The 26,619-nt window shown below is 46.9% G+C and overlaps 1 protein-coding gene and 1 long non-coding RNA gene across 6 annotated transcripts in view; one reads left to right on the plus strand and one right to left on the minus strand.

Moving 5' to 3' along the window:
• The first annotated feature begins 2,268 nt into the window (after positions 1 to 2,268).
• On the plus strand, positions 2,269 to 17,347 carry LOC125755916 (uncharacterized). Its single transcript, XR_007413469.1, has 2 exons — positions 2,269 to 3,336; positions 15,490 to 17,347. It is a non-coding gene; the product is annotated as an uncharacterized LOC125755916 (long non-coding RNA).
• Positions 8,730 to 26,619, minus strand: part of EIF3L (eukaryotic translation initiation factor 3 subunit L) — a 28,569-nt gene continuing 10,679 nt past the window's right edge. For 3 of the 5 annotated variants that reach the window (XM_025460447.3, XM_049115311.1, XM_025460450.2), the window contains 8 exons: positions 24,498 to 24,567; positions 24,022 to 24,095; positions 18,098 to 18,269; positions 15,878 to 16,032; positions 14,997 to 15,167; positions 13,452 to 13,949; positions 9,860 to 9,940; positions 8,730 to 8,943 (listed from right to left, as the gene is read on the minus strand). In XM_025460447.3, coding sequence (XP_025316232.1) covers positions 8,905 to 8,943; positions 9,860 to 9,940; positions 13,452 to 13,949; positions 14,997 to 15,167; positions 15,878 to 16,032; positions 18,098 to 18,269; positions 24,022 to 24,095; positions 24,498 to 24,567 — 1,260 coding nt within the window. In that variant the 3' untranslated portion in view covers positions 8,730 to 8,904. The remainder of the gene's footprint in view (positions 8,944 to 9,859; positions 9,941 to 13,451; positions 13,950 to 14,996; positions 15,168 to 15,877; positions 16,033 to 18,097; positions 18,270 to 24,021; positions 24,096 to 24,497; positions 24,568 to 26,619) is intronic. The other 2 variants (XM_049115313.1, XM_049115312.1) reach the window with 1 other exon arrangement.

Genomic DNA, 26,619 nt, shown 5'->3' on the forward strand with positions numbered 1-26,619 from the left:
CTCTGTACCCACTGGCACTCCCTCCAAATTTTTCCCCTCCCCCTGCTCCCAGCCCCTGGCAACCACCATTTTACTTTCTGACCCCATGTATTTTTCTTTAAGATTTTTATTTATTCATGAGAGACACAGAAAGAGAGACAGAGATACGGGCAGAGGGAGAAGCAGGCTCCATGCAGGGAGCCTGACATGGGACTCGATCCTGGGTCTCCAGGATCAGGTCCTGGGCTGAAAGCGGTGCTAAACCACTGAACCACCGGGGCTGCCCTAGTTCATTTTTCAACTCTTGTTCTGATCGCAGTATCAACCAATCACTTGGAAAAAAATCATTTTAACTTTCTTGTGCCGACACAACATTGTTTGCAATGTCGTCCGCACCGCTAGAAGAAAACAGGGCTCCGATTTAAATACAAAACCGGCCCCAAGTGAGCAAGACGAAATCTGTCCACAGGGCCACAGGGGGGCAGATCACTGGAAAGATGAGAAATCTGGGTAGGTCAGGTGGAGCAAGTATAACTTTATAGCGAAAAAAACTAAAATAAGACAAGGGAGTGTGGCCATGGAACTGGGCCATCCCTCCCCGAGTCTGGAGCCTCAGCACCCGTGGTGTTCTCATTCCAAGATTTCCTTCTAAACTTCTCTGCCAGATTCTATGATCCTCCAAGTTCCCTGTAGGTCTGACTGCCTAGGCTGTGCCCCCAGAAATCAGGGCCCTGGCCAGACCCTTGGCTCTGAGCTGCTCCCTGGGGGGAGCCTGGCAGAGCTGTGGACAATGGAAGCATTGTGGGACCTCAGAGCTGGGGCCTGGGAGCAGAAGGAGGCGCGTGGGAGGCTTGGGTGGCAGACGTGTCGGCTGCTTTGCTGCTCTTCGGGCGTGCTGGGCCAAGAAGCATGCCCGGAGCATGCCAGGACAGCATCCTGAGCCCCAAGCCTTGACCTGGGCCTGCCAGAGTGAGCTCGGTCCCCTGGAATCCCAGCTATGTCTGGGGATAGGCAGCTATCCCAAACCTTTTTTCAAAGGCTATGCCTCTCCCCACGCACAGACATTCAGGACAACGATCTGGGACTAGCCATGAGGGCTCATATTCTTACCCTAAAACCAAACAACCTTCCAACTAAACTCTCCAGAACAGAGAAGACCACACGCTGCCTGTCATTTGGAGGGTGCTGAGTGCCGAAGTACTCCTACTTTGCTATCTGGGTCTGTCTCAGGAAGAGAGGCAGGTCAAAGAAGCCACTAAATATCCAAGCTGGCAAGGACCATTAGGGGTTAGCTAGCAAAGCCCCCTCATAATACTGACATGACAGGCTAGAGCCCAGGGAGGGGAGATGTTCGCTCAGGGTGATTGAGACACTTAGGATGGGGACTGAACTCCACCTCTGACCCTCCTCTCTGTGCTACAGGCTGCCACCCTGCCCCGCACCCCTTTCGGCCATCCCTGAAACGCCTATGGCTGCTGTTCTAAATCCTGCAGAGGCTTCAAGGCCCAGCTCAGACATCACCTTCTCCCTAAGCCTTCCATGATAGGCCCTGGCAGGAGCCACAACTCCAGGCCTTCTCACAGAATTCCACCCTTACAATTAGATGGAACCTAGAGGGGATATCCCTTGCTGATTTCAGGAAGGAATTTCCCCGTGCCTCCCCTGGAGGCAGACCAGTGTGGAAGACAGGTGTGTAAACAATTATAATAAACATTCACAGAAAGACAAGCAATGCGATGGAGAAATGAGGAAAGGGACAACAGGGCTTTCAGAAGGAGCCTCTCATCTCCTGCCTGGGGACTCAGGGTGCATCCCTGAGGGCTGCATGGAGGAGGTGGCATTTGAACAGTTGCTCACATTGTGTGGCATTTATTTGTGCATACACGTCTCCCTCAATGGACTATGAAATCCTTAACGTGTGTGTGTTGCTGTTGTTGTTGTTAAAGGGCATTATCTCTTTGACTCCTCACAGCAACTCTATGGGCTAGGGACTATCACGGGACCCCCAGTTACTGATAAGGTTTTGAGGGGTTAAAGCCTGTTGAAGCCATACTGCCTAGCTCTGACTTCACAAAGAACTTTTACCACAAAGGTGTCACTGGTGTATTGAAGCCGGCAATGTGTCCAGTTCACCACTGCACACCTAGTTTGTACTACAAATTCACTCCTTTTTATCTACCTGTGAGCTTGGTGCCCAAGAACCCTCCCTGGAGCATCAGCTGGAGGTCAGCCCTGGACAGGGAGCCCCTGAAGCCTCCAGCCTTGGTGTTCTTGTGACTTTCTTTTTTTTTTTTTTTTTTTAATAAGTTGCTCTGGAATTTTTTTTTTTTTTTATGATAGTCACACACACACACACACACAGAGGCAGAGACATAGGCAGAGGCAGAAGCAGGCTCCATGCACCGGGAGCCCGACGTGGGATTCGATCCCGGGTCTCCAGGATCGCGCCCTGGGCCAAAGGCAGGCGCCAAACCGCTGCGCCACCCAGGGATCCCAAATCTTTTTTTTTTTTTTTAAGATTTTATTTATTTATTCATAGAGACAGAGAGAGAGAGAGAGAGGCAGAGACACAGGAGGAAGGAGAAGCAGGCCCCATGCAGGGAAGCCCATGTGGGACTCAATCCCAGGTCTCCAGGATCACACCCCGGGCTGCAGGCGGCCCTAAACCACTGCCCCACCAGGGCTGCCCTCTTGTGACTTTCCACCTCACTTCCAACTGTGATACACATGACTGGTACTGGGATTCTCCTAGCAGCGTCCGTGCCTGGGTGCTGATACAGTATTTAAGACCCTAAATGTCCACAGGAGGGGCGACAGGAAGGAGAAGGAGGGAGACTGGAAGGCCTCAGAGTCGAGTCTGCAGAGCCCGCCCTGCTTGCGCTTTGACTCCTCAGGGATGGCCAGGGGTTATGGTGGAGATCAGGAATGCTGGAGCTCTCCCAACAACACCTCTTTATATAAACTCCCTGGCCAGCTCTGCAGATGAAAAGCAGGCAGAGCGGAAAATGGTTTCAGAGCCTTTCTGACACTGGGAGGTCACCTCTCCTCTGAGGAAAAAGCGACAAGGAAGGGGCTATCAGGCTGAAGAGATTTAGGTTAGCCACAGGCCAGACCACCCGACCAGGCTGTCAGACACTAGAAAAGGACTACTTGTCTCCCATTTACCTATCTACACGGAACTGTGAGCAAGGCAGCTCTTCCTGTCTGAAACAGAAAGTGAGACTTTTCTGTGGAAGCTCTGAGAGGGAGCTGCTTCTTCCTCTAAATACAACAGAGGTTAGAGAGGGGATGCCTCACCTCCAGGTGACACAGCACAAGACGGATGTAACACTCTAGCACATGCTGCAGCTTTGTATGGTAAGGCTAAGAGGGCCCGGGGCTGGGGGCAATTACTCTCTCCACTTGTCTGAGGAGGAAGCTGAGGCTCAGAGAAGTTCAACATCGTGCCAGAAACGTGCCCGCTTGCAAGAGGGCATGTCAGGCCTGGGGCCCAGGCTCCCTGCCGCTTCCTAACCAGGAGAGGAGCCCACCATCGCGGTCACTGGCCTCAGGGGAACACAGGGTAGTGGGGGTGAGGGCAGAAGGGAGGTACCTTGATCTTGATGAGCAGCTGGGACAGGGTGGGGCCAGAAATAAGGAAAGCTGGGATTTTTAGCTACCAGCTTGACAGGAATGTGAGCCACAGGAAGCAAGGATGATTTGCAGCTTCCCAGAGCCTCTGCACTCCCGGAAAACATCAGGAAATTGCTGGTCAGGCTTTGGAGCTTCAGGGTGCCCCTCCCCTGCAGCCTCTTCCTGATGCCCTACCCCCCACACCTGACCCGGAGCAAAGGCTCAGTCCAACCCATCTCCAGGCTGCTGGGCGGGCCAGGGGTGGGGACTAATGGCCACTGGTAGAAGCCGGCACAGTCACAGCCACTGCTTGCACTGGCTGAAGCTTGCAGGATAGTGCATTTATTCATTTTACGCCTCTCCGTTCTAGAAAAGATTTAAGGCACACTCTATCACTTATTCATACACTTATATTGTTTCATTCAATCCTTTCACTCCCTCAGGCACTCATCATTCATTCAGCTCAATTTTTAAAGATTTTATTTATTTATTTGAGAGGGGAGGGGAGAGGGAGCACGAGCAGAGGGAGGGGCAGAGGCCTTGCTAAGCAGGATGCCTGACTGGGACCACATCCCAGGACCCCCAGGGTTAATGACCTGAGCCACCCAGGCACCCTTCAGCTAATTCTCTTTATTGCAAAGGCCACTGCTCCTAAGTGCCACCTCTTTCCTCTAGTGTTCATGGGACTCCTAGGTTACCCAGGATGCTGCACCCTTGGAGCAGCTGGTCTCACTACCTCATTTTGCAAAGGAGGAGCTGATCAGTAGCCACCCAAGGTCAAAGCCCGACTCAGGGGAGAAGCCCCATCTTGGGTTTGCAACCGACCCAGTGTATGAAAAAGCCAGAGAGACACCGTGCAAAGGAAGCCAAGGCCACCAGAGGCTGGTCTATGTACCGAGGAACCAGCTCCAGCCTCGGGGTCTGAAGATCAAGCTTCCAGCCCCAGTTGTGTATTGCCTCTGCCCAAATTCTTACATCCTGGGCATCTCCACCTGGGTGCCCCACAGGACCCTTGAACTCATGTCCAAACCCAGTTCTCTACCCATCTGCACACGCCTCCTGTCCCAAACCTGCTCCACCTACCCCCATCTGAGAGTCTACTATCTCCCCAGCTGCAAAAGCCAGAGGACTCGGCATCTGTCCCCCACTCCCCCTCCTACCAAGTCCTGTACTCTATGACCTTCCCAAACCTCTCTTGAATTATCCCACTTGCCCCCATGCCGCTGCTTCCACTGCAGAGACCCAGCTCCTCTGTGGCCAGGCTATTCCAGACAAGTGCCTTAGCCTTCCTTTGAACTGGTCTTCAGTGTCTCCACACAGACCTGCCTTTGGGGCACCAAGGAACAGGTTGTGGAGAAAGCCCCTGGCTGAATCTGAAGGCTCGAAGTCCCTGTTCCTCCCTGAACTAGCCATGCTGATCTTTTTTTTTTTTTTTAAGACTTTATTTATTCATGAGAGGCAGAGAGGCAGAGAGAGAGAGAGAGAGAGAGAGAGAGAGAGAGAGGGGCAGAGACACAGGCAGAGGGAGAAGCACTCCATGCAGGGAGCCTGATGCAGGACTCGATCCTGGGTCTCCAGGATCACGCCCTGGGCCAAAGGTGGGCACTAAACCGCTGGGCCACGGGGGCTGCCTTAGCCATGCTGATCTACACAGGACCTTTCTGCCTGTGTAGTGCCATCTAGTACTTTGACTTCCAAGGTCATGGCTAGCTAATAATGGCCTTCGTTCCCTCAACAAACTATGGCCAGGTGCTAAGTACTTCGTACAACTTCAACAGAGCAGTCCTGAGGCAGGTGCGTGAGACGGTGAGAAGCTAAATAATTTGGCTGTGATTCTACAGCTCATATATGGAGTTGGGACTCAAACCCAGATCTGACTGAGCCCAAGCCCACACACTTGGCTGTGCCGCTTTGTCTTGTCAGTGCAGCACTTTGGTAACGGGTACCACCCCATGGTCCCCATTCCCTAACAAAACTTGCACTGCCTGTATGTATGGGAGGATTATAACCCTGTCGCTTCCATTCTGGGCAAGCTGGGATAAAACCCCTGCAAGTTGGCTGCAGCTGCTGAATGCCCTGCATTCCTCGAGCCGTACCAGGCAGAGTTCAGCTGTGCCTGCCCCCTCCTGAGGGCTGCTGGGCCTGGACTGAGCTGCTGGGAAGTGGCCCCAAGCCAGGCGCTCACACACTGGGTCTGTGTGACCTTGAGCTGAAATGGCCTGTCTCCTGGCACAGCAAGAAGAGTGCTGAGAGGCTGTGTCAGACACAACACACCTTGACCTGGCATAGTTTTAATGATGGAGACAAGAGACTGTCATGAGCTATGAGACTCTGGAGCTGAATTCCAACAAGCTAACTCCAGGTGGCTGCTCAGGTGGGTCTGAATTCCTGAGCCATCCTAGCCGAACTTGAGGACTCACTGGGGGAACAGCCGAAGAGACGGTGCTGGATAAGCCGTTCTTTAGGAGGCCAGGGAACCACAGACAGGTGCCACATGGGTAAGGTCTGGTTGGCACTGGTCTGGCAATCAAAATGCGTGGCAGGATCCTGACTCTGCCACTTGTCAGGATCCAGCAAGGTAACAGATGAGTAAGTGTTTGGAAAGCTACCAAAAGCTCTGTGAATGTTCGGACTTATTACATATTACATATTAATGCTTTTGTTTTTTTCCCTTTGGGGAGTGAAGCAAAACTGCAGGATGGTTATCTCAGAGGCAGCAGACTGTAAAACTGGGCTGACCTGGGTTCAAATCCTGACTCCACTCCAGCTCTTAGCCAAGTTCTGTAACCTGCCTGGTGAAAACCTATCTCACTCAGATTTATTTTTTTATTTTTTTATTTTTTTAAATTTTTATTTATTTATGATAGTCACACAGAGAGAGAGAGAGAGGCAGAGGCACAGGCAGAGGGAGAAGCAGGCTCCATGCACCGGGAGCCCGACGTGGGACTCGATCCCAGATCTCCAGGATCGCGCCCTGGGCCAAAGGCAGGCGCCAAACCACTGCGCCACCCAAGGATCCCTCACTCAGATTTAGTCATAGAACTTGCAGCCTATAGATGACTGGGAGTTTCACTCCACATCTGGCCTCTCCCTATCTCACACCCTAGCTCACTTGGCTTCCACTGGCCATTTCCCTACATTCTCTCAACACACAAAACATGCTCTGGCCTCATGACCTGTGCACCTGCAATTTCCTCTTCCTGGAAATTCCTACTTCTCCCGGGTAGCTCAACGTCTGCCTCCTTGCCCCTTTCAGGTCTCTGCCCAAATGACACCTATCAGTGTGGTCTTTCCTAACTATCTTATTCAAAATGCTAACTCCTACCCTTGACTTGCAAGGAGGGCCTTCTACCCTGAGAGCTGCACTGGTGCCCACCTTGGGGTGGTAGGTCTAGGGCTACCACCCAGATTAAGGAGGAAGCCATTCAGCCCAGCTCCAGGAAATGCCTCCCATCTAAGTCCCCATGATAGCGCCTATAGCAGGCCCAGCTCTGCTGGGGAGCAGGCATTAAGACCTCGCAAGGACACTGCGCATCAGTGGGTAACATGGCACTTCCACATCCACCCCACCTCACATCCTGAAGAGGGACCTCCATTTTCAGACAAGGCTACCAGCTCAGAGGGGCCACAGGGTGTATTAGTGACACAATTCAGACTCTAATACAGGTGTCAGTGGCTCTTTCCACATTATTTTTTAGATTATTTATTTATTCATGAGAGACACAGGGAGGGAGGGGGGGAGAGAGAGAGAGAGGAGAAAGAGAGGCAGAGACACAGGCAGAGGGAGGAGCAGGTTCCATGCAGTGAGCCCAACGTGGGACTCGATCCCGGGTCTCCAGGATCAGGCCCTGGGCTGAAGGCCGCACTAAATTGCTGAGCCACCTGGGCTGCCCTCTTTCCACATTCTTAAGCTCACTCATAATCCAAAAACTCAAACAGAAGCAATCATACATCAGGTGAGCCAAAGTCTAGCTCAAGAATTCCTAGCAACCCTGTCACAAGGACACACCAAGCAGCCTCACCAGCCATGTCCTGCAAAGTTCCAGAAAATGCACCTTCACTTTAAGGCTTATAGACCACACAGATTTTTATGGGCTTATTGCCACTTCGTCTCTTCCTGCCAGTCTTAGGGTAGGACTTTCTAAAGCAAAAGGAGGTTTTCACTACCTACTACCTTGATCTTGGACAAACTATGTGATTATCCCAAGCCTCAATTTCCTCATCAATAAAATCAGGATACCAAGTCTACCTGGCTCCAGAATAAATGAGACAATGCATAAACTTAATGAGACCTCCCTGAGGACTTACTCCTAATACAAAATTTCTGTAGTAACAAGAACATTTGACCATTAATGAATAGGTCCAGTGAGATGCCTGAGGCAATCAGCTTCAGTGAAGTTTTCAACAATCATACATCTGTGTTGTCTGTGCTTTGTTAGAAGATTAGAAATTGGCTCTGACAGTAAATAGTGTAGGCTGCTAGGTTTTGAAGTGGCTCTTCCCAGGGAAGTCCCCAAGATGGCAGAGCCCCACTATGCATTTAAGGAAGGAATGGCAGGAGTGAGAAAAACAGACACAACTCAGTTGTGACTGGCCATGAAGGTGCTGAAAAGCAGCTGTATCAAACTCACTGAGGGTGGGAGAGGCTGCACATAACATAAGTCACGGTTTCCAGCGTGAAGTATTAAAGACATAGGCAGAAGACAGTAGAAAAAAGTGGTCGTTGGGAGCCAAGTCTTGGCTTTTTGAGAACTACAGGACATCGAGCAAGTCACTTTACAACCTGAGTGCACTTCCTCATCTGTGAAGTGGGGATTCTACTGCCACTCCTGCGCTGTGAGGGGTCAGCAGCGTACCCGGCTTCCTCTTAGCACAGTTCATGGCAGCAGGAGGTGGTCCAAGCTTTTGCCCAAGACCCAGCACTTCCGTTAACATGCATGCAAATCATGGTAGGTCACTTACTGCCCACAGGTTTCTTGTGAGGTGCAAATAAGATACTGAAGGTGAGAATGTCCTGCAAACTGCAAATGCAATCGAAATACCAACAACTGATGATCAGGAGAAAAGTGTTAGAGGAAATCACATATTGTCACCCTCAACCAGATTCCCCCCAACAATGATGAGATGACAAATCTGGCTCCAAAGAAGATCTTTTACTGAGACTTATTTAAAATCCAAATAGTCCTTAATCCAAATAAACTTCAACTCAGCTGAATTGCTGATGGCTGATCTAGGCAAAGGCTTCATGGAGACAAAAATAGGCCCCACCTACAAAGACCCTAAAATGAGTTCCTAACAAGAGTGTGAATGTCCTCAGGGTCTCTGTCCCATCTTCTTCAGAGTTCGATTGAGCTAAAAGAAAAAGAAAAGCCAAGTTAGATATAGTTATTTCACCAACCCTTTCCCTCTAGTGTGCATGATCACCAACCAGGACAGACCCCTGGGCTGACCCCCTGAAGTCAGGGAGGGGTGTCTGATACAGGTATGGGTGTCCACTTTGTGTGTATAAAGCCCCAATTAGGTGCTCCACTCCTGATACTCCTATGGCCCTGCACAATTCATGCAGACTATTCTCCTACCTGCCCTTCACACGCCACACACACACACAGACACAGACACACACACACACACACCCTATATTGCTCTGGCCATTTTATAGACACAGGGCTCAGAGTGGCTAAACTTGCCAGGACTGCATCATCCTGCAGGAAGAGCCTCATGGCATGGACCAGAAGAGCATAGTAGCGACCTCTGCTGGAGAACTCAAGACACCAGGACAAAGTGGCTCCAGCTATGGCCACAGAGACTAGCACGCACACACCCTGCATCCTTGTAGTGTCTGGCCTGACCCACAAGACCTCTCCTAGGGCAAGAAGTGAAATGCACCAAGTCTGTCAAAACACAGCTTCCTGTCCTCTGCCTTCAGGAACTGGCCAGACCTGTCTTAAGTCAGAGAGTAACTGCCAAATGGGGAGGGATGGGTAAGAGCAGGCAGTGAATCCACCCATATTAGGAAATACCAAGGAGGGAGGGGAGAACTGGCCACCCGCAGAGAGAGATCTTGGAAAGAGATGCTCTAGAGAAGGCTGACACAGCAACTGCTATAACAGGCCCAACCCCATTCCCCAAACCCCAAGCAGCCAGCCAGTCTCAGAAACTTTAAAGGGCCAACTTGGGGCCTTCTAGAAATGAAAAATAAAAAATTTCAAAACTCCCCCACCTAGTTCCTAACCTCTGCCTCCAGCCCACAAACACTGTGACTGCTCACCTCCTCAAATTTGTGAATCTGCCGGATGAAGAAATCCCCATAGCGCCTGGCGACCTTGGTGTCTGCAATGTGGATCATGTCCTGTGGGAAAAGCAGAGTCAGAGAGGAGCAGTGAGGTACAGCCACTTAAAGGACTTTCAAGTAACCATGCTGCTAAGTGCTAGATAAACCCCTACAGTGGTTTACAAAAGCAAACAGGAAAAAAACTCAATGGAAGAGCATTACCAGTTGATAGCAGCTCTTTCTAGATGGTTGATTTTAATTTTGTTAATTCATTTATTTTTATTTGTAAGTCTTTTTCAATGAACAGGAAGCTTTCAGCAATAAACACATTCTTCAAGACAGCATTTTAATCTCATACAATATTTTATGAGTGTAAGGTTGTGAGTACAGATTCTAAATTTTGTTTTTAGCCCAAATGTGGTTGAATACCATTTTACTTGTAAATTCCTATGTAATCTAAGTTAAGACCCAAGAACTTTCTGCATCTATTTGATGGGATTTTTTTCAAGTCAAGGATAAAAAAAGAAAAGCCAGAAAGACTGAAAGCAGGGATGCCTGACTGGCTCAGTCAACAGAGTGTGTGACATGCTCTTGTTCTCGGGGTCACGAGTTCAAAGGGGGGGTGGGGGGGATGTGGGGGGGGGAAGAACATACTTTAAAAAAATAAAATATTTATTTATTTATTTTTAAAGATTTTATTTATTTATTCATGAGAGACACACACAGAGAGAGAGGCAGAGACACAGGCAGAGGAAGAAGCAGGCTCCATGCAGGGAGCCCGACGTGGGACTCGATCCCAGGTCTCCAGGATCATGCCCTGGGCCAAAGGCAGGCACTAAACTGCTGAACCATCCAGGGATCCCCCAAGTTACTAATTCTTAGGAGAAGTGTTTTATTTATTTAGAAGTAAACTTTACACCCAACATGAAGCTTGAATTCACGACCCTAAGATTAAGAATCACATGTTCTACCAACGGCACCAGCCAGGCATCCCAGGAGAAGTATTTTAGTAAAGCCCATCCAGGAGCACCTGAGTCGGTTAGGCATCTCCCTTTGGCTCAGGTCATGATCCCGAGGGTCCTGGACTTGGTAGTGAGCCCACTTCTCCCTCTCCCTCTGTCCCAGCCCTGCTCCTGCTCACTCTCAAAAATAAATAAAATTGGGGATCCCTGAGTGGCTCAGCAGTTTAGCGCGTCCCTTCGGCCCGGGCTGTGATCCTGGAGTTCTGCATCAAGCTCCCTGCATGGAGCCGGATTCTCCCTCTGCCTGCCTGCCTGCCTGCCTGCCTCCCTCTCTCATGAATAAATAAATAAAATCTTTAAAAATAAATAAATAAATGAAATCTTAAAAAAAAAAAAAAAGACAATCTATGGGATGCCTTGGTGGTTCGGCGGTTGAGTATCTGCCTTTGGCTAAAGGTGTGATTTTGGAGTCCCAGGATCAAGTCCCACATCGGGCTCCCTGCATGGAGCCTGCTTCTCCCTCTGCCTGTGTCTTTGCCTCTCTCTCTCTGTGTCTCTCATGAGTAAATAAATTAAAAAAAAAAAAAAAAAAAAAAAAGACCATCTAGATAATTGGGGCTAGTCCAGCTGGGTCACAAAGTGATGATAGGAGGATGGAGCAGGTTACCAATACTGCCAAAGAATATATGTCAGGCACCAAGAATAAATTCGAATAGGACTTTAAATAGTTGATGTGAGGGATCCCTGGGTGGCGCAGCGGTTTGGCGTTTGCCTTTGGCCCAGGGCGCGATCCTGGAGACCCGGGATGAATCCCACATCGGGCTCCCGGTGCATGGAGCCTGCTTCTCCCTCTGCCTATGTCTCTGCCTCTCTCTCTCTCTCTCTGTGACTATCATAAAAATAAATAAACAAATAAATAAATAGTTGATGTGGGGGGCGGGGACACCTGGGTGGCTCAGTGGTTGAGCGCCTGCCTTTGGGTCAGGGTGTGATCCCGGATTCCTGGGTTCGAGTCCCACATTGGGCTCCTTGCGTGGAGCCTGCTTCTCCCTCTCTCTGTGTCTCTCATGAATAAATAAATAAATAAAACCTATAACTTCTGCATTCATAAGCATCTATAAAATTATTACACACACAAAAAAACCCTTAAGTGGACCACTGACAGCCAGTCTCTAAAACCACATGTACTTTTTGTAATAACCTACACCACTCAAATGTCCATCAGCATTAGAATGGGAAAATCGCAGCCAACTACTGCAGCAGTGAGCACTGATGGACTGTTGTGCATGGCGATGCTCTCAAATGTAACACTGAGCAAAAGAAGCCAGTCACAAAGAAAGAGCACATGCTATGTCAGTCCATTACACCAAGTTCAAAACCAGGCAGCACTAATCTAGGTGCTAACTAATCTAGGGTGGGGACAAGTCAGGAGAATAACTCCGACTTGCTGAGTTACTTCCAAAAATCTGTACCATCCTCTCCTGCTTTCTTCTCCAATCTTCTCTTCTGCCACAATACCCTCTCACAGGCCACTGCAGCCACACTGAAGCTGTCCCTCAAAAATACTGGATTCACTCCTACCCCAGGGCCTTTGCCTTTACCGCTCCCTCTCCTTGGAATGCTGCTCCCCCACATACTTGTTTGGCTAATTTCTTCACCTCCTTCAAGTCTTAGCTACAATTTAACTTCCTGGACAAAGGCTACCTGGAGCACCTTATGTAATAATGCAACCTCTATCTTCTAGCACCATTACCCTTAAATGCATAGCACTTGGCAATTTCTACCTATGAGAAAATAAAGGAAATTTTCAACTTTTCACTGTGGGCCCTGCTCCTCGTAAAACATTTACCCAGGGTCAAAATGTCTTGGCAAAACCTCAAAGCATGGGTTCTGTTCCTGTCCCAAGTACACACTGTACAGCTGCTTCATTAAAAAACAAAAACAAAAAGCAGCATTCCAAACATAAAGAAAAAAACCCTTGCTGATTCCCATTAGACTCCAGTCTTACAGCCTTTCTGGAAAGTCTTTCATCACGACTTATAACTCTTTATGTAAAACAAAAACAAAAACAAAAACGTATATACTCTTGCCCAACTGTTCCTTCCCTGGAGCACTCTCCTCTTTGTGAAGACTGTGTATTTCCAAGCAGCCATCTTAACTTGTGCCCAAATGAAACTTTTTTCTTTAAAAATTTTTAAAAAGAGGGATCCCTGGGTGGCGCAGCGGTTTGGCGCCTGCCTTTGGCCCAGGGCGCGATTCTGGAGACCCGGGATCGAATCCCACATCGGGCTCCCGGTGCATGGAGCCTGCTTCTCCCTCTGCCTGTGTCTCTGCCTCTCTCTCTCTCTGTAACTATCATAAATAAATAAAAATTAAAAAAAAAAAATTAAAAAAAAAAATTTTTAAAAAGGTGTGTTCATTTTGCATTGATACCTACCACATGGTCTGCTTCACGATAATGCCTGTTTTTTAACATTAGAATATGGGTGCGAGGGCAGAAATCTTTGCTGATTTTGTTCACTGCTAAGTCCCACCCAAATGCTCAGAATAGCAGGCACCTGGTAAACACTGCCTACTGAATGGATAGACAGAGGGCCCCAGAGGATGAGGCCAGGGGGCAGCCATACCTTATCAATGTAGAAGTCAACTTCGGATGCCGACTGAAATTCACCGTCAAGGGCAGAGATGCCACTGGTCCACACTAGGTTCTTCATCTTATGCTTGAAGACAAGGAGCTGGATCCTGAACTCCTGCTCTGTGAGGTCCAGGAAGCCGGCCAGCTTGGCCACAGGCATGGTAGTGTACAGCTTGAGGAAGCTACGGATGGTGGAGAGCTGGGCCTGCTGCTGCACTTCATCAGAAAACACCTTCAGCTGCTGCAGGAAGGGCTCCTTGTGGTAGTTGGGGTGCACATTATCATAGTTGGGCACCACAGGTGACAGGAATTTGGGGCACGAGTAACTGAAAAGTTCCTCATAGACCTGTGGGTCACCCTTCTGCATGCGTAGCATCTTATCCCCGTATTTCTCCCGCAGCTGCAGGTGAATGCTCTCATCGATTCGCATGGGGTACATGGTGAGGGCGATGGCCAGCAGCGCGTGCATCTGCTCATTTTGCTTGTTAATCTGGGGATGCAAGAGAAATTGGTGCGGGGTCAAATGAGATAGACTTTCTGAGGTCCCACATCCAACGTGGCTCCACCACCCTCCCAAGTACACTACGCTCAGACCTCTGATTTCTCCCTAGTTTACCTCGGTCAGTTAACTTTCCCGAAGTCTCTCCTAATCTGCCCTCTAGATCTACTGAACTTCTGGCCCACTTCCAGAGCCTCTGGAACTGGCTCCTAGATTCCTTTTTTTTTTTTTTTTAAGATTTTGTTTATTTATTCATGAGACAGAGAGAGAGAGAGGCAGAGACACAGGCAGAGGGAGAAGCAGGCTCCATGCAGGGAGCCCCACATGGGATTCAATCTTAGGTCTCCAAGATCATGCCCTGGCTGAAGATGGCGCTAAACCACTGAGCCACCCAGGCTACCCTGGCTCCTGGATTCTTTAGTAGAGCCTTCTTCTCACTCTCCCTGGCCCACCACACTTCACTGGCACATCAATCCTCCCACATCATTATGACCAAGTCACCCAGAAACTCTGATGGCACCATAATGCCTATAAAGATTAAATACTTCAGCTGGGAGTCTGGGTAGTGAAGGTTACCCAGAACCAAAACCCCAATTTGACTAATCTACGGCCCTCCAACAAAGTAGTTAATTGTGCTGCTACATCACTGTACTACAAGTTTCAGCACCTTTGCTCTGCCTAGATACCTTCCAATTCTATGCATGTCTTGGACCCTCCCTCCTCCATGGCAAACTGCTTGAGGGTTGTACCCCAACTAACTCACTTTAAAACACCCACAGCCCAGTGAACACTCAGCAAATTGTTGCTGAATAAATGTAGGCACTGCTGGGGGACAAAAGTAAAACAAAAGATACTGTCCTTATCGTCAAGGAGTTCATGGTCTGAAATAATAGGCACAACAAAAGAAACTAAGAGTAGACCAGCCATTAAGAAATCATCCTACTGAAAGGACATATAAAAGGCAAAATTTTGGATAGCATTTACCAAAAACTGTTGGCATAGGTACCAAGACATCAAGCTGGTCAAAGGCTTCCTTACCATCTCATACTTGTATGTAGTCCTTTGGAACATGCTCTTGGTCCTTTGGATGTAGAGGAGGATATTGGCAAATACCCGGATGGCATCCTGGTAGCGACGCATCATCAAATATGCAAAACCGACATAGTAGTATGTGGTGACCTGACACTCAGGCACACGAGAATACATACTCTGTGGAAGGAGGCAGAAGCATCCGTAAGTCCCCAAATCAATACATCCCAGAGAGAGTCTGGAAGTTGGCAGGGTCCAGTGTCAGCTGAAGTAGAAGCCCCCTGTAGAAGCCCTGAACTACCCAGGGGAAGCCCTGGTTCTGGAGTTAGAGGCTCTGAATACAGATTATACCATTTACTAAATCATATGACCTGAGAACTCCATCTTGTTAGATATAATAAAAAGGGACTGGATCAGGTGACCTTAACATTTCTTTCAGCTCCATATCCCTCCACATCTCAGTTATGTATTCTTCCTTGCTTTCTACTCCTTGATTTTCCAGGTAAACCCAATAAAGAAACAGATCAACAAGACTGAATGATACATACACACGTGTCCAGAAAATACCAGTTTTTCTGTGGCTAAGAAAAAACCACCACAGCTAATCATCATTATACTATCCTAGAACTAAGTCTTTCACAAATTCCTTAAATAGTGAAACTGGAGTAATAAAAATCTACGTTATCATTGTTTTGAAAATAGAAAGACCGCTGAACATTTCAAGTATTACTAAGCAACAAAGAGAAAGCACCTTGTCCACATGCAAGTCTCAATTTTCAAATGGCCTGGGGAAGAATCTTCTTTTTGCTCCCTGAAACTTGTCCTTATAGATTCTCTCAAAGCAGAGTCTCTGGCTCTGGGTAGCAGGGCAGGGGGAAACAAGTAATCACCTTCTTATTCAGTTCAATATTCTCCAGCACCTTGATGGCCTGGTAGTAATCCCCTAAAAGGGAGTGCAGACGCAGAAGCCCCACCAGGCTGAAATACCCAAGCATCTTGTAAAGGGAGTGCCGTCCATACTCGCCAGCCACACTCTCGGGGTCACCTGAGAGAAATAGACATGGTGAACATTTCAGCAGGGGCAGGTGAAGGAAGGGAAACCTGAGCCTTGAATATTAATCAACTCTTCACCTACTACTGGCCTCTAAAGCTTCCTGCAACAGGGAATAACTGCCTTCAAAGGAACACCCAGAGGCAACATGCCTGACCTTAAACTAATCTTTTTAAAGTAATCTGTATACCTAATGTGGGGCTCGAACTCATGACCCCAAGATCAAGATCACATGCTCTACTTACTGACTGGCCAGGTGTCCCTGGCCTTATACTAATTTTAAATTTACCAACAGGAGTTGCGTGAGGGGAGTGGCTGTTGTGGTTTTTGGTTATTTTCTTGGTCCCAAGACACCTGAGAATATTGAGATGGCCCCTTTTATCAGGAGCAGTTACTCATCAAGGCAACTACTTTCAATAAGTTCATGGGGTCAAAGCTGTTTTCCTAATAACACTAAGATCCTATTTGTCTTTCTCACTAGAGTGAGATTTGCACTGATGGTGCAAAAACAACAGTGGGTACAAATGACTCACAACTTAGCATAAACCAGGCAGTGGTACCAAACTGCATTAGCAATTACTGTATTCTTTCCCTCACGCAGTAAAAGAACCAGCCACTTTTTTTCACGAAAACCATTTTTACTTAAAAGAATGACTGACAAATTATGGTTACTTAGAGTATCTGGCAGACATTTTCTTATAAATGAATGAGGTGAGCCTGTTACATTTCAGTAAGAACTGACAGTGCCACTGCCAATGAAAATGTGAGCTTTTTTTTTTTTTTTTTTTTTTTTTATGACAGTCACACAGAGAGAGAGAGGCAGAGACACAGGCAGAGGGAGAAGCAGGCTCCATGCACCGGGAGCCCGACATGGGATTCGATCCTGGGTCTCCAGGATCGCGCCCTGGGCCAAAGGCAGGCGCCAAACCGCTGCGCCACCCAGGGATCCCGAAAATGTGAGCTTTTAAGCAAAAATCATAGTTTCCCATCCAAGTACTAACCGGGACCGACCCTGCTTAGTCAAAAATCATAGTTTTAAAAACGTTTATCTGCTACCCTGAGTCCAATAGCTTCCAAATATAGATTTATTTGATGAGGCTGATGACCAAAGTATTTTTTTTTTTTTTAGGTTGTATAATAAAATATGTCAGCTAGGGCACGTGGGTGGCTCAGTGGTTGAGCGTCTGCCTTTGGCTCAGGTTGTGATCCCAGGGTGCTGGGGTTGAGTTCTGCATCGAGCTCCCTGCAGGGAGCCTGCTTCTCCCTCTGCCTAGGTTTCTGCCTCACTTTGTGTGTCTCTCATGAATAAATAAATAAAATCTTAAAAAAAAAAAAGCATTTAGAAAATCTTTATAACTCAATAAACCAGTATTTTACAAAATTGTGCAGCATAAAAAGATCCTTTCAAGCTGCAGGATAGACCAATACACCTTAACATAACAAAGTAAAAGTTCATTGCTAAGGTTCCAAATTCCTCACTGCAATTCACAAATACAAAACTCCCACTGTCAAGTTTGGATGTGGTAACAAAGAACATCAGAACCACCTGAAAAAGCTGTTAAGATACTCCTCGCTTTCCCAACTCCAGGTCTGAGTGAGGCCAGATATCCCTTATATATTGTACCACATACTGTAATTGCTGAATACAGTAATTGCTGAATATGGAAGTACACTGAGAATCCAGCTTCTTTACAGAGCCAGGCACTAAAGAGATTTCCAAAAATGGCACTCTTCTCACAGGGAAAAAGAAAATGTATATAGATAAATGCTGTGATTCTCACTCTTTAAAGACTGTACAGCAGTTCTGACACCAAAAAGCGTGAGAAGTGCTTGGCTACATAAAGGTCCTGGAGACACAGTAGAAGCGTCGGCAAATCAGACCTCCTGAGTGCTGGTCTGTCAACCCACAGAATGCCAAGCCCAACATTCCTCAACATCAGCACTTGGCTACTGTTCACACCCAACACCAAAGAGAAGCAGCCCACAGCCTAAGCCATGGTGACTCCCCTGGGCTGCATGTGGCCTCTATTCCACTGGACAGATGGCAAGCAGCACTCACCACCACTTGTGTACACCTCCAATTGCCGGTTAATGTTGGATTTGTCGACCAGGGAGTGGAGGACATTGAGGACACTGTGAACATTCCAGATTTTGGGATTGGAGCGAAGGAAGTCAATCTCTTCCTCTGACTTCTTGGCAGTCTTACAGCGGTACTGACTGAATGACTGAAACTGTTGAGGAAGAAGGGAGAGAGGCAGCAGTGGTACACGACAGGAAGTGTGGGGTGGCGCTGGGCGGCACGCGCACTGCATCTCATGCTAAACTGGTCTGTACACTACTTGTTTCTGCAAAATATCTCTGATTAAACTCAATTTGTGGGAAGCCTGAGTGGCTCAGTAGGTTAGGTGTCTGCCTTCGGCTCAGGTCATGATCGGGGGGTGGGTGGGGGGTGAGTCCTGGGATTAAGCCCACATCGGGCTCCCTCCTAAGGGGAGCCTGCTTCTCTCTCTCCTCCCCACTTAATGGTGTCTTAATCTCTCTCAAATAAATAAAATCTTAAAAAAAACCCTTAATTTTATTTAATACTGAATTCTGTCATTTCTCCGCAGCTAAGTAAAATCTCTAAGATGAAAGGTAGTCTGTGAAAAACATACTCAATTTGGGGTCAAGGGCACCTGGGTGGCTCAGTGGTTGAGCATCTCCCTTTGGCTGAGGTCATGATCCCAGGGTCCTGGGATGGAGTCCCGCACTGGGCTCCCCACAGGGAGCCTGCTTCCTCCTCTGCCTGTATGTCTCTCTCTCTGTGTCTCTCATGAATAAATAAAATCTTAAAAAAAAAAAAAAATTGGAGGTCCAACACAGCCTGGAGCCATGTAATGTCTCTAAGCTTCACAATGCAGTTAGCCTGGCTGTCAGAATGGAGTGGCTTATAACTCGTCTTCCTCAGGACGCCTGGGTGGCTCAGCAGGTTGAGTGTCTGCCTTCAGCTCTGGGTGTGACCTCGCAGTCCCAGGATCGAGTCCCACACTGGGCTCTCTGCATGGAGCCTGCTTCTCCCTCTGCCTGTTTCTCTGCCTCTCTCTCTCTCTCTCTCTCTGTGTGTCTCTAATGGATAAGTAAAATATTTAAAAAATGAACAAAAACCCCCTGATCTTCCTCTACATGGCTGGGCTGTGCCTGAATCAGGATTACGAATAATGACATGGTAGAGACAGGGTAGGTCTGTATGTGCATGTCTTGCCTACTGGAGTTGACCATCCATTCACTGGGGACAGGAACCCAGTCTGAGTTACCGCTGTACCAACCACAGAGCTTCGTCAAGTGGAAGGTACATCTCGGGCCCACATCACATGCATTTTTTAAGGCAGTGGTTCTCCATCAGTTACTCAGAAAACAGAGACCTACCCACTCAATCAGTGTTAGTTAGTTAGTTATAAAGATTTTATTTATTTATTCATGAGACACACACAGAGAGAGGGAAAGACACAAGCAGAGGGAGAAGCAGGCTCCATGTAGGTAGCCTGATGCAGGACTCGATCCCGGGACTCCAGGATCACGCCCTGGGCCAAAGGCAGGCGCTAAACCGCTGGGCCACCCAGGGATCCCCATCTCAACCAGTTTTTTTTTTTTTTTTTTTTTTTTAAGGATTTTATTTAGTCATGAGACACACAGAGAGAAAGAGAGGCAAAGACACAGGCAGAAGAGCAGCAGACTCCATGCAGGGAGCCCGACGTGGAACTCGATCCCAGGTCTCCAGGATCATGCCCTGGGCTGAAGATGGCACTAAACCGCTGAGTCACCTAGGCTGCCCTCAACCAGTTTTTAAAAGCTCTTGGGTAGGGGCACCTGGGTGGCTCAGTGGTTGAGCATCTGCCTTCAGCTCAGGGCATGATCCTGGGGTCCTGGGATCGAGTCCCGCATCAGGCTCCCTCTGGGGAGCTTGCTTCTCCCTCTATGTCTCTGCCTCTCTGTGTCTCTCAAGAATACATAAATAAAATCTTAAAGAAAAAAAAAGAGCTCTTGGGTCGATTCTGGTGTACACCAGGTTTATTTATTATGTATTTATTTTTAAAGATTCTATTTATTTGTTCATGAGAGACACACAAAGAGAGACAGAGATATAATATAGGCAGAGGAAGAAGCAAGCTCCTCGAAGGGAGCCCAATGTGGGACTCAATTCCCAGACCCGGAATCTGAGCCGAAGTCAATCGCCCTGAGTCGAAGTCAATCGCTCAACCACTGAGCCACCCAGGCATCCCATACACCAGGTTTAGAAACCTAGAATATAGGTCTTAGATGACCCAGGAATGCTCTTCAACTCCAAATTACCACTTTCCTCTAAGAACACAAGAAAAGGTTTCAAAAAAAAAAAAAAAAAAAGAAAAGGTTTCCAAATTTATAACACAAGAGTAACCAGGATATAGAACAAATTCTCAAAATTCATTAAGCTAATCCAATAGAAAAATGGACAAAGGATCACTTCAAAGAAAACCAAGGTTGGTCAAATAACAGGGAAAATGCCTGATCTCTTACTGTTAGGAGGGAAATGCAAATTAAAATGAGATTACCATTTCTTTCCCAACAAACAAAAATTAGACCAATTACATCCACAGCAGAGAAAAATTCTCAAATGCTGCTGTTAGTTGTGTAATTTGATAAAAACCGTTAACAAGATACTACTATTTATTAAAATCCAAAGTGATTATGTTCTGTATGTTGACTATAGTGGTGTACATATTTGTTAAGTCTCATCAACAGTACATTTAAAACCGGTATTTCACTGTAATCAAGTTTGCTTTATTTTTTAAAGACTTTATTTATTCATGAGAGACACAGAGAGAGAGAGGCATAGACATAGGCAGAGGGAGAAGCAGGCTCCATGCAGGGAGCCCGACATGGGACTCGATCCCAGTTCTCCAGGATCACACCCTGGGCTAAAGGCAGCACTAAACTGCTGAGCCACCTGGACTGCCCTGTAATTAAGTTTTGACTCTATAAAGCTGATTTTAAAAAACTTAAAAAGTAAGGCACCTGGGTGGCTCAGTCAGCTAAGCATCTGACTCCTGATTTTGGCTTCAGGTCATCATCTCAGGGTTGTGAGACTGAGTCCTGCATTGGCTCTACGATGGGCATGGAGCCTGCTGGGATTCACTCTTTCCCTCTGCCCCTGCCTGTCTCCTCCCTTGGGCTTATGTGTGTGCGCGCTCGCTCGCTCTCTCAAAAACAAAAAAAAACTTAAAAGCAAAAATCCTTCAACCAACAATTCTACATTTGGTGATGTCAAGATAGACCTATATGTGACACATACAAGGATATCACTGACTATTTATAGTAGTGGAAACTGAACACCCTCACGTTCATCACAAAAAGGGTGGTATAGCCATATCGCGTACACGGCAGAAAAGAACAAAGCCATCTCTATGCAGACATGTTAAGTGTTTCAAATCAAAACAAATTACACAATATACCATTTTTAAATGGTGTATTTTATATATACACATTTATATAAATGCCTAAAAAGTGTGAACGTGGTGCCTATCTTTTCACACAGTAACCTATGCCTCTGAAAAGTCAAGGAAGACACTTATAGACAGTTTTCAAACAGTAACGACACATTCATGTTAATACCTGAACTGATAAAAATGAAAGCAGAGCGGTGGGGAAAAGCCACTTAGCCCATGTGACAGCTACCTGGCCTGCACTGGCCAGGTCTTTGTTATGAGTGAGAGCATGTTAAGTTCCTTAACAAGAGAATACCAGCTAAACCGAAGGGATTATGATAATCTTATGAAGGATGAAGAATCTCAGCACAGATGATCCTCCTTTGACTCGCTGTGAGTCTGAGTCGACAGGAACTGCCAACCTTCTAAAATTATGCCAAAGGGGCTAACACAAGCCTAGGAGCCAGAAGACAAAGGCCAGCATGGTTTGTGGTCTTCTCTGCACAAAGGGACTGAAGCCTTATCTTGAGCAGGAAGCCTCTCTCTCAAAGGGCCCTTGGAGGGCTCGCCCAGTGTACCAATCACAACTTACCTGTACTCTGTAAGCCTCTTTGGTCCCCGCAACTCAAATAATGATTTCTTCTGAAATACCCAGTGAGTTATATCATCCCCATAAAACTCATGGAAAACAAGTATTTTTCCAAATCCAATCATTCTTTTTTTTTTTTTTTTTAAGATTTTATGTTTTTATTGGGGGAGGAAGGGGGAGCGGGAGGGAGGAGGGGGAGAGTGCATGCGCACACACACCTGCACCTAAGAGGGGAGAGAGAAGCCTCCCCTCTGAGAATGGAGTGGACATGGGCTCAATCTCGGGACCCCAAGATAAGGACCTGAGCCAAAATTAAGAGTCAGCTGCTCAACTGACTGAGAATCCAGGCGCCCCTCAGTTATTGTTTTTAAGTCTACATTCTATTTCTGCAGAATCAATCTGAGAGGGATCCCTGGGTGGCGCAGCGGTTTGGCGCCTGCCTTTGGCCCAGGGCGCGATCCTGGAGACCCGGGATCGAATCCCACGTCGGGCTCCCGGTGCATGGAGCCTGCTTCTCCCTCTGCCTGTGTCTCTGCCTCTCTGTCTCTCTCTGTGTGACTATCATGAATAAATAAATAAAATCTTTAAAAAAAAAAAAAGAATCAATCTGAGAGATGCCTGGGTTCTCTGTCGGTTGAGCCGCCAAATCTTGATTTCAGCTTGATCCCTATCTTGGGGTCCCAGGATCAAGCTCTGTGTCTGCTCCACTCTGAGGGAAGTCTGCTCCCTCTCCCTCTGCCCCACTGCTCTCTCTCTCTCTCCCCCTCTAAAATAAATAAACCTTGGGATGCCTGGGTGGTTCAGCAGGTTGAGCATCTATCTACTTTCAGCTCAGGTCATGATCCCAGAGTCCTGGGATGGAGCCCCGAATTGGGCTCCGTTTGAATTGGGCTCCCTGTTCGGCAGGGAGCCAGCCTGCTTCTCCCTTTCCCTTGGCATGCTGCTCCCCCTGCTTGTGCTCTCTAGTTCTGTCAAACAAATAAAATCTTTAAAAAAGATTTTTTTTTTATTGAGCTAAAAGAAGGTGGTAAAGAATGATAATATTTATCAGTGTAAAAATAAGGCAATATTTCTTGATTATTCTATGGTAGGCACTGTACTAAGCACCTTTATCTTTTTACTCTATTTGTTTATTTTTTAGGTAGGCTCCACATCCAGTGTGGAGTCCAATGCAAAGCTTGAACTCATGATCCTGAGATTAAGATGTGAGCTAAGATCAAGAATTGGACACTTAACAGACTGAGCCATCCAGGCACTGCTGAACTAAGCAGTTTACATGTCATTTCCAGTAATGTTCCCAATAATCCCTATATTAGAGAAACTGAGGCACAGTGTGGTTAAGTAATTTGCTCGAGGTCCCAGGTTAGTGAACAGCAAGACTTGAAAATTATATCCCTAGGCTACACAGCCACCTGTACTTTACATCCGACACAGTTCTTAGTAGAACCTCAACAACAGCATCCAAGGTAGCTAACATTTCTGTTTTGATTATAATAGTCTTCTTTATTCTGACCTAGTATATACTCAAGTAACCACTACAATCAAGATACAGAACATTTCTGTTTTGTAGGAGAAGAAAATATAAATTGGAGAGCTTAAATAACAAGCCAGTGTTACCAGTGGCAGCCCCCAAACTAGCACCAACTTGCTTCTACCTGACTCCACCTGACTGAGGCTTCTGAAGCCTTTATTTTTCCAATCAAATCAACTCTCAAGATCAGGTTAAGAGCTTAGTCAAAGTCAGTTCAACTCTGCTGACTTCCAAGCTCACATCCAGAGGTCTTAAGCCTGACTCTTCAGAAAACCATGACTTCAAAGACCACCACTATGGGATATTTCCCACAGTGAGGAGACATTTTTATCCCAAGTATGTTTTTAACAATGCAAACAATGTTAACAGCTGCTCCTTTGTTGGACTAGTTATTTCAAATTAGACCAAGGCTGGCCAGATACCTGATAGATGAACTCATCAATGATATCCCAAAGCCACTGGTTAGGTAGTTCAAGGGGAGCAGGACCATCAGCATCTGTGTGGGAGATCACAGAAAAGTCAGAGTCAAAGCAATGACTGCTCACTCAGTAAGCCTACAGAATGCATTTTGTCATTATTCTCTTAAGACAACTCTGAATCACAAGATATTCCCCTTCCCATTCCTATATTAAAATACTGCTAAAAAGAGCTGGAGGCCAACACTAGGCCTCATCATAGCCTCACATCCTTGGCCAAACGTCAGACTTACTAAGAATGGGGACGCCTGGGTGGCTCAGCGGTTTAGTGTCTGCCTTTGGCCCAGGGTGTGATCCTGGAGTCCCAGGATCAAGTTCTACATCAGGCTTCCTACATACAGCCTGCTTCTCCCTCTGCCTATGTCTCTGCCTCTGTGTCTTTCATGAATAAGTAAAATCTTTAAAAAAAGAAAAAAACTTACTAAGAATGTAGTTGAAGAGATTGCAGTAGTTGTAGTAGGATTCAAACCTCTGCTCCAAGGAGGGGCCCCCCTGTAAAGAGAACAGAAACATCAGGACGGATATTTATTTTTTTATTTTATAAATTTTTATTTATTTATGATAGTCTCACAGAGAGAGAGAGAGAGGCAGAGACACAGGCAGAGGGAGAAGCAGGCTCCATGCACCGGGAGCCCGACGTGGGACTCGATCCCGGGTCTCCAGGATCGCGCCCTGGGCCAAAGGCAGGCGCCAAACCGCTGCGCCACCCAGGGATCCCCGGATATTTAATTTAAATGTGTTTTACTCATGATCTGCCATGACAGCTTAACACACATGAGAACCAATGCCTACTCTTACCTTCTTAGTATACAAAGAGCGCTAAAGTCAGAGGGAAGACTAAGTACTAGAGCATTTCAAAAGGACACTGAGTACCTGACCACAATGATCAGGCCTTATAACAATCTCAACGGACTGTTTCAGAACAAGTACACAGACTTGAAGCAAAAAGATGGAAGTACAGACAAAAGCAAAGAAGTAAAATCACAGTGCTTAAAGGATAGTGAAGAAGAGCAAGTAATGCTACACTAGGCTACACTGGACTACAATAGAGGTCTTTCAGTCCCAACAGGAATCAAGGCCAGGGAGGTTCGGCAAATCCACCTGTTTTGCTCAACTGGAATATAGCCATGTGTACTCAATGTTTATGGCTGCTACAAAGGCAAAGCTGAATAGATTCAACAGAGACCATTATGGCCTCAAAGCCAAAAAACCATCTGGCCTTCACACAGAAGGCTGCTGATTGCCCAGAATCTAGACTTGATGTTGCTGGCAACTGAGAACCACTCCATATTTCTGAGCTGGGGAACACAACACTATCTGTAATGAACTTAGAAAGAACATGGCCTTGGAATTTTAGTTCCAGTGCTTATTAACTGTGAGCTTCGGACAAGGTATTCCATTTCTCTGTAGCATGAGACTATGAAGTTAAAGTGCCCAATATAGTAAAGGTTCTTTCAATGAACTGCCCCCTCCCCAGGGTGGGGGGTGGGGTGTTTCAAAAATATGTTATATATCAGAGTACCCTGTCCAGTACCTGACAAAAAGAGACCATAGAGTCAATAAACTTCTGCTGAATCTTCCAAAGGGAAGATCAGAGGTGGTAACACCAGCTGTACTACATGATGTAGTACAGCTGTACTGATGCCATGGCCTTCCCAAAGAAGCTACGTTATACAGGTTAGCTAGATCCTCAACCTAGCCCACAAGGCACCTGAGCTAGAGTATCAATGATAGAAGGGAATCTTTACTTTCTATCAGATAAGCTAGTCAGAGATCTCACCAGGATGCCAGAAAATGTGGCCCCCTGCATTACTCCGACAATAGGAACTCCTCCAGCTACCACGGACAGTGTCTACTGTGGCAAGGTAGGAGCTCTAGCCAGGTCAAGTGGTCCTCAGGGGGATGAAAGCTGAGTAACTGTGAGAAAGTGGAAACACTCTAAGAAAAGATCATGATGCCGAGTTCCTTCATTTACACAGATACCCTCATGCTCCAACAAGTAACCTGTCACTATCAAGAATTAGGCACCAGATTATAGCAGTGACAACATAAAGTCCATGCACTGGTAGAGTTTTACCCTCTAGTAAGGGTAGCAAACAAAAACCAAGTAAACAATACAATGTTAGCTAGTGACATGTGCTCTCTGAAACACCAGAGTATGGCCAGGAGCCCAAGAAAGGAGGGAAAGTTGCAGGAAATGAAACCGGCAAGGGAGTCAGGGACCAGGTCAGCAGGACTATGACTAAGACCTGGATTTTACTCTAAGTGCGAGATGGGAAGTCATGGTACGATGAGGGCGGTCGTGACTTGATGAGACTCTTTCAAAGGAATCATGTGGTTTTAGGCTAAGAATAAACTCAGAAGAGTGGAAACTGACCCCAGGTAAGCAGCTACACAGTTCAGGCAAGAGATGATAATGCCTTAAACTAGTAGGGTAGTAATAGCGGTGGTGGTGAGAAGCGGGGTAGTTTCAAGAAGTATGTTGAAGATAGAGCTAAACAAGATTTGCTACAAGGTTGGAAGTCAAGTGAGAGAAAAGTCAAG

Source organism: Canis lupus, chromosome 10 (genome assembly GCF_003254725.2).
Source record: "Canis lupus dingo isolate Sandy chromosome 10, ASM325472v2, whole genome shotgun sequence".
NCBI lineage: Eukaryota > Metazoa > Chordata > Mammalia > Carnivora > Canidae > Canis > Canis lupus.